At 37.3% G+C, this 8791-nt stretch overlaps 1 protein-coding gene across 1 annotated transcript in view; it reads right to left on the reverse strand.

Moving 5' to 3' along the window:
- The window catches only part of LOC106879200 (forkhead box protein N3), a 383457-nt gene that overhangs the window by 286825 nt on the left and 87841 nt on the right, over window positions 1-8791 (reverse strand). Inside the window, exon 2 of the mRNA XM_052966714.1 lies at window positions 23-98. Coding sequence (XP_052822674.1) covers window positions 23-89 — 67 coding nt within the window. The 5' untranslated portion in view covers window positions 90-98. The remainder of the gene's footprint in view (window positions 1-22; window positions 99-8791) is intronic.

Genomic DNA, 8791 nt, shown 5'->3' on the forward strand with positions numbered 1-8791 from the left:
AAAAAAAAGGAAAGCAATTTACTTGCAACATTTCCAAGAGCACCATTTGTCATTTTCAGTGGGTTTAACTCCTCCATTAGAGGCAGCATCAGGAAAGGCTGAAATAAAACACAAAAGATATAAATATATATACATATATATATATATATATATATATAGAGAGAGAGAGAGAGAATTTACATTGATTACATGTGCAGAAACAAGGGATTTATAGTTTTATCACAACAGCAGCAGCAGTTAAAGGAACAGACTGAAATGAAACTAGGGAATAAAATATACACAAGTGGGGTTTATATTTTATATAAAGAATTCCCCAGAGAAAGAGAAGTCTTCTTTTTATGCTTACTGTCTTAGAGAGAGAGAGAGAGAGAGAGAGAGAGAGATAGTGTGTGTGTGTGTGTGTGTGTGTGTGTGTGTGTACACACAATTTAGATGTATGTTGCATACATAAATGGAAGGAGCCTGTACATGGTCATTCAATTCACAAGAAATAACAGTCAAATCTCCCTTAAATCGCATTACACTTTAAATAGAAAAACACATGCTAGAGTGGATCTCAACCATTTTTTTTGCCTATGGACCCCTTTGATTCCTGTTTTGGCCTACTGGACCTACTTAGACATTCACTGTGTATAAAAAAAGAATTTACTGTAATTTTGCAAGTAAATATTAGGCGTAGGAGTGGCTGTGTGGTAAGTAGCTTGCTTACCAACCACATGGCTCCGGGTTCAGTCCCACTGTGTGGCACCTTGGCCAAATGTCTTCTACTATAGCCTCGGGCCGACCAAAACTTTGTGAATGAATTTGGTAGACGAAAACTGAAAGAAGCCCGTCATATATATGTATATATATATGTGTGTATGTGTGTATATATTATATTTGTGTGTCTGTGTTTGTCTCCCAACATCACTTGACAACCGATGCTGGTGTGTTTACATCCCTGTAACTTAGCGGTTCGGCAAAAGAGACCGATAGAATAAGTACTAGGCTTACAAAGAATAAGTCCTGGAGTCAATTTGCTCGACTAAAGGTGGTGCTCCAGCATGGCTACAGTCATATGACTGAAACAAGTAAAAGAGAGAGTATTGAAGGCTGATCTCAAAGCACTACTCAAGAAGACCCATCCGCCACAGCAGAATTGATACTGGTGTTGGTGCCACAGAAAAAGCACTCATGCTGGTGCCATGTTAAAAGCACCCAGTACACTCTATGGAGTGGTTGGTGTTGGGGTTGGTGTTAGGAAGGGCATACAGCCATAGAAACCATACCAAAACAGACAATGGAAACTGGTGCAGCCCCAGGCCTTACCAGCTCCAGTTAAGCCAGCCAACAAAATCTTATATAAGGAATAGTAATGAATTAGCTTAGAGGATATGGTTATTGGACTACAAACAGAAAGGGTTTTAGTTCAAACCCATTGTAGAGACTTCATTGTATACTCACACAATACATGTAATTCTACATAACTAAAATCAACCCTCAAGAATAGGTAGTATATACCCGGAAAATACTAACCAACTTATGCAACAATAAATCTCATCCACTTTATACCACAGGGATAGAATTAAGAATTCTATAATAAAGGTCCTTTTTTTTTTTAAATTTTCTTTTAACCTTTTAGCATCCAAATCACTTGTCAAATGTAAGCACACTGGACAAAATACTTAATGGCATTTCTTCTTTATGTTCTGAGTTCAAATTCTGCCACGGTTGACTTTTCATCTTTTTGGGGTTGATGAAATAAGTATCAGTTGAGCACTGGGGTCAATGTAATTGACTGGTCCATCCCACAAAAATTTCAAGCCTTGTGCTTTATATATAGTAAAAAGGATTATTTTAAATTAATCATGCATTATCTCATAGCTTTCAAATTTTTATATAGTTGTTTATTTTTAGGTGTGAGAGACCAGATGTGACCAGTTTGAACATAAGACAGGTAGAATATTTGGGCCATACATGACCAGTTGAAATGCTGTAGAGTTAACACAGTCATCAGAACTTTTAATGGCCACCAAATAAAGGATGCTATCCTCAAACCATAGATTTGCACCAAAATGCCCCCCCCCCACCACACACACCGAACACTTGTAGCATTGTAGCCGCACACCCGCTCAGTGCAAAAGGCATTCAAGGGCTAGGTGTGGTGACATTAAATCAGATGACAGATAATGTCTACTATCCAAAAACAGGAACAGTCTCACCAACTGGTTCTCACACAGCTGCCATGTATCCAATTTCACTCTCAGTAATTTGGTCGACTCCAAACTCTAGAAGACACTTCTCCAAGGTGTTGTACAGTAAGACTGAACCTGAAAGGTAGCGAGCCTGCTTAGCGGTATTGACGTTCTGAGTTCAAATCCCGCCGAGGTTGACTTTGCCTTTCATCCTTTCAGGGTCGATAAATTAAGTACCAGTTACGCACTGGAGTTGATATAATCGACTTAATCCCTTTGTTTGTCTCCTCTATGTTTAGCCCCTTGTGGGCAATAAAGAAATTAGATTGAACCTGAAACCATATCGTTATGAAGAAGTTTATGATCATACAACTGGGAACTAAATTTAAAACTTCAGAAAGCAAGACATCTGCTAAGTATTCACTCAATAACCTTTGCGATGCAGTAACTGCACTTATCAGTCATGTACTGCATCCTAGCAACATTTGAAGTTAACAGTTATTGATGCTGTTGTTAACCTTAGCTATATCTGATCTGGGCTGCTTGGGTTGAATTACAGACCTGTTTAAAATCATCATTATAATGAAATAACCTTCTTTAGGGAGGAGTCTAATACAACAGCAAATATACCGAACTTAAATGAGTAGAAATAATTTAAGAATAAAAAGTACTCCCCCTAGTACAGGGGTTTTCAAACTTTTTGACTTGCAGATTCCTTTATATTTCAGGCTTTACTTTAGGGACCTCCTTATAAACGCTTATGAAATTTATACATAAATATTTGCTTAAAATAACATATTTTTACATTTATTTATTTAACAGTATTTAACAAATAGGTTTATTGTCAATTAAAAGATTTCGATTAAAAAACATATATAAAATCAAATCGCCCATAAAAAGTATTTGCTGTCCACGGACCCCTTGTCTTGTCCATGCGGACCCCCTGTGGTCCGCGGACCACAGTTTGAAAACCCCTGCCCTAGTATATAACTATGATGATGACAATTGTTGCCATATTATCTTAGGGAAAGAACACACTGGACATTGATCCAAGATACATTATGTCTCTAAAACAAAAGCGAAATTTTCACCGCTGGAAATACCTTTTGATTATAAGACTGCTTGATTGGAGCTGGCCTCAGGTCAAATCATAACAATGACAACAATCAAATGATCTAACTGCACCAAGAGAGCCCCTTAAGTACACAACAAATCAGTTACAGCGCATTTAAGCTCAAAACTTATGAATTGATAGCTCAAACAGAGCTGTCTCAGACAAGCTATCCATCAATAATAACTGCCACTTTACTAATCTCACAAAATTTAGTCAGTTCTGTGCCTAATGGTCACATCTAATGTTGTTAGAAATATAAAAATGATTACCATATTCCAATATAAAAAGCATGGGTTATATAACTAAATAAATGAACAAATAAATAAAAGTAATATTGATTCTTCTGATAGATATAGTGCAAACATATAACACTGTGCATTCAAGTTTAAAGTTCAGGAAGATTTACATATTACATAGCATCTTATCTATGTTATCTGTGTGTACTTTTATGTATCGTGTGTATGTGTGTGTGCACGTGTGTGTGTGTGTATGTGTGTGTGCACTTTTATGTATCGTGTGTGTGTGTGTGTGTGTGTGTGTGTGTGTGTGTGTGTATAAAATAACTAATGTAACACTTCAGAGTGCAACTTGTCCTGATATCCAAGAGAAAAATATGCTAGTTTCAACAATATACACATACAGGCATGATTTTATACACACACACACACACACACACACACACACACACACACACACACACACACACACACACACACACACACACACACACACACACACATACATACATACATACATACATACATATATATATATATATATATATGTGCTAAAACACACATACAAACATGGTGTTTTGAACATCTACTTTACAAAACTATTGACACACAAAAGAAAAAAGGTGGTTTAGTACAAGTAACAAAATAATGAAGAGTGAGAGGAGGAAAAGTTGGAGTAAAGAGAGAAAGAAAAGCAGACATGGCGAGAGGAAGACAGAACCACAAAATGGTTCTCTGGAACTCTCAATGGAAGTATGAGTTCAACCTACCTCCCCCCATTCAGATATCAGCGGCAGTACCACCACCACTACATCACCATCCCCGCAACAACCATGGTCAAGATAAAATTGATGGAATGAAACTAAGACCATTTTAACAGACAAGAAGCATTAATGTTAAGCTAAGTTGATATGTTACAGTTCTTTAATAACAGACAAGATGAAAGAGGGGAAAGCGCATGTGTGGGGGAGGGTGATAAAAAGAAGAAGAAAAAAATCTCATGATAAAGAAGAACAAAGAGAGGAAGAAGAAGAGACACCATTAAAAGCAATAATAGAGTAGTGAGGAAGCTAATGTCAGGGAGAAGATCTAACCACAATTGACTAGATAAAAGATCAATATCACTAATCATAAAAAGCAGATGAAGATATACATTAAATCTCAATACAACAATATGGCAATCCCTTTATGTACAAAATTCCATGGTTTTCTGCTTAGTTTTAATTTGTACAAAGTTTTTTTTTCTTTGTTGCTGCTATTGTTAATTTACTTTTCTTTTATGTGTGTGTGTGTGTGTGTGTGTGTGTGTTTATGTTAGTACAATCAAATGTTATAGAGCAAGACGCAAACATTTGCTAAGAAGAGACAACAAAATGGTGGTATGAGGTCACTGCTTGAAGACATTTACTTCAGATACACCACTTACTGCCATTGGAAAAGGCATAAACATCACACAACTTCAATTTCATCTTCTCACAAGTAAAATAAGCAGCAAATATATTTGACCTTTTCTGCTAAATTGTGTGATATTTTGAGTTATAGTTCTAATTGTTTTTGACATGTCAAGGAATGACGATTCTTTTGCCGTGCTGCCAAAGGGAGACAATTTTCCAACCATGCTGCAAAGAAGAGACAATTCTGTAATCAAGCTGCCAAAGGGGTACCAATTTGACTGGGATATTGCTGAAGAGTATGGACAGTACAGTCATCGTATGGTCAAGGGATGACAATTCAGTTACTATACTGCCAGAACTGTCGTCCTGCTACCATACTACAAAGGAACAACAATTCTACAACACAATGCTACCAAGTAATGCTAATTCTGCTACTAATACTGCCATGGCTTTTGGCAATCTCATCAGGCAGAAAAAAAAACAATCAGATTTGTTGATCTTAGCTACAAATGCCTAAAAGTACTTGCAAATAAACGGACTAATTAACACAAAAGTCACTCTCAAACAACACACTCAAACCTCTGACCCACAGACATGCTGTCTCCCCATTGCCTTTGCTGCAGTGTGACCTCTGCTCCTCAAAGCACACTGATCTTATCCAGCTTCCACACAGGCATTCCTGACTCAATCCATCTTGTCTTGTCGCCCCTGCCCTTGAGTCAAAAGCTCACCAACCATAACCTTCAGTTCCTGCAGCAGCCACTAGGTCCAGTTCTTCCTCTCCAGTTATTTCCTGCAGCTAGAAACTAAAAACTACAGATACAGCACCACCTTTCCAGATACCAATGGTCAAGAACCTCTTATAATCCATAATTTATCAGTAAGAACTTCTAATTTCTGTAGTTGCTACACTAGTTTACTGGGCAGCTCTATTCCACAGTACCTTGTACTGAACAGGATTAATAAGCTTGTGTTATCTATACAAGTACCTGTATTTCATATACTTATTGAAGTAAATTTGATGTTTGTTTAATTTAGAGGTGACACCCCTCATGCATTCAGTAATCTTGGAAGGGTTTGGAATAGAAAGTTCCAGAAAATCCATGCTGTACCTGTATTAAAAAAAAAACATATTAACCAGTTTTGGAAGGCCTGCAAAAGAACACAGGCATAGATCTTGGTTTAAATTACTATATTATACAGGTCAATCACTGGTATAAATCTGATAAATTTCAACGAGACCTAATAATATAGCATGTCATGTAACATGATTATCAGACATTTCTGTATGTGAAAACATATTGTTTATAGCTTAGTATTTAGTTTAAATGCAAAAAAGGGAAGGAAAAAACGATATGTGGGTTATAGCACAATTATATGATAAACACCAAATATGCTTCCAGCACAGAAATGTTTGATGATTAACAAGGCATTCCACAAGTCTAATAAAAATTAATGGATGCCTATCAAAGTAAAAATCAGCATTATATTTTGGTACAACAGCTTGCACAACTGATTACATATACCTGAGTTCAAACAAGCATTGTTGTGTCTATCGACAAAAGACCAACCAATTCATACTTCTTCAGTCTGCTAAGCTCACAAACAGGTTCTAATTTTACCAATGCAGTTGTATTGTTAATATAAAGCAGAAAAGAGCATCTAGCAGCAAACAGAATTTCTTCTGCAATACATAAATTTGCATTAAAACAAAAAATAAAAAAAATTTTTTTAAATGTTAATAAATCCAGCCATACCAGTATATGGGGCAGAGGTTGGATAAAAACAGTAGAACTTGTTATTATTAAATATTGTTTAGAATTCATTTTACCATATTTGCTTCAGGGCTTGCTTACACCCCCTACACTGGGAGAAATGTTGCAGTTGATTGTCTTCTTGTTGTGAACCAACTATGAGGTAAAAGAAAAGTACCTAACCTGTTTTTGTTAGTCTGGTGAAACTGGAATTAAATAGAGTTATACGTCTCGCTCACAGGCATCACACAGTTACTATGATGGTATATCTTAGATTTATGATCACATAGTACGCTTGTGTGGAGGCGCAATGGCCCAGTGGTTAGGGCAGCGGACTCGCGGTCATAGGATCGCGGTTTCGATTCCCAGACCGGGTGCTATGAGTGTTTATTGAGCGAAAACACCTAAAAGCTCCACGAAGCTCCGGCAGGGGATGGTGGCTAACCCTGCTGTACTCTTCCACCACAACTTTCTCTCACTCTTTCTTCCTGTTTCTGTTATGCCTGTAATTCAAAGGGTCAGCCTTGTCACACTGCGTCACGCTGAATATCCCCGAGAACTACGTCAAGGGTACATGTGTCTGTGGAGTGCTCAGCCACTTGCACGTTAATTTCACGAGCAAGCTGTTCCGTTGATCGATCAACTGGAACCCTCGACATCGTAAGCAACGAAATTCCAACAACAAGTACTCCTGTGACATTCTTAATTGGCCATCTGCAAAGCTTTCTATTCTTTAATAAAGGGAGTATGATTAATATGGGAAGCTGCATGGTATTTGATCATGTTTGCTAGTGAGATGCTAATGTGATGTGTTTATATACACATAAACAATAGTTTCCTGTAAATAAACATTCACACATGTTTTATTATCATTTAGTTAAAAGAAAAGAGGAAAACCGAAGGCTTTTCCAGGCTCTTGCACATGGATGAGATCAACATTCTTACTTTTCAGTTTAAACTACTGAGTTAATGCTACTGTTTAACTGAGTCTATAATTCATTATTGCCCACAAGGGGCTAAACATAGAGGGGACAAACAAGGACAGACAAAGGGATTAAGTCGATTACATCGACCTCAGTATGTAACTGGTACTTGTTTAATCGACCCTGAAAGGATGAAAGGCAAAGTTGACCTCGGCGGAATTTGAACTCGGAATGTAGCGGCAGACGAAATACCGCTAACCATTTCGCCTGGCGTGCTAACGATTCTGCCAGCAATAACTGAGTCTAGTATATGATATAATCTCCCTATTGCATAAAGATAAGCAGACAAAAAAAAAAAAGTAACCACTGTGAGTACTGCACTCAGTAATATAACCATTCTGCTAATGGTGAAATCTTCATGCCAATATTAAGCTTTACGACTGCTATTACTGCTACTTCTACTCCTTCATTAAGTCTTTGAGACATATAGTTATGTACATGTTCAGATGAGTCAACAACTGAGCCTTGTACACGGTTGGTTTCATAAGCAGAAGATAAATATAGCTGTCAAAGCTACCTCACATCACAACCCCAGTCTTTCAATAATCAAAAACAAACAAAAAAAATTTTCTTTTAAAACACCAATAATATAGCCCTGATGCTCAAATTAAAATTGGGATGAGCATAGCTGGAATACCTTTGATCAATCGGTCTTCTTGAACAGAGCTGAAATGCGGTAAAATAATTTCTTTGCTAACATATGCACAGACATGGCTTCAGGTTCAGCTCCACTGCACAGCACTTTGGGCAAGTGTCTTCTAGTATAGCCGTGAACTGACAAATGCCTTGCAAGTGAATTTGGGAGATGGAAACTGTGTGTAAGCCTTTGACTGACCGATGGATCGATCGATCGATCGATTGGTCGATCTTTGTGCTGGTCGCCCCACCACCACCATTTGACCAATGGTACTGGTTTGTTTTCCCCCACCCACCCACCTTAACTCCAACAAAAAAAAAAACAATAGACTTTAAAAAATAGTACTAGAGACAATTTGTTTGATAAAAACCTGTTAAGGCATTGCTCCATCATGGTCACAGTCTTATGACTGAAACAAGTAAAAAAAACAAGTAAAAAGATAAAATAGATAAGCACAAGGCTGAAACTTTGAAGAGAAGAGGAAGGCTTAATCAAATTT

This window comes from Octopus bimaculoides, chromosome 3, assembly GCF_001194135.2.
Source record: "Octopus bimaculoides isolate UCB-OBI-ISO-001 chromosome 3, ASM119413v2, whole genome shotgun sequence".
Lineage (NCBI taxonomy): Eukaryota > Metazoa > Mollusca > Cephalopoda > Octopoda > Octopodidae > Octopus > Octopus bimaculoides.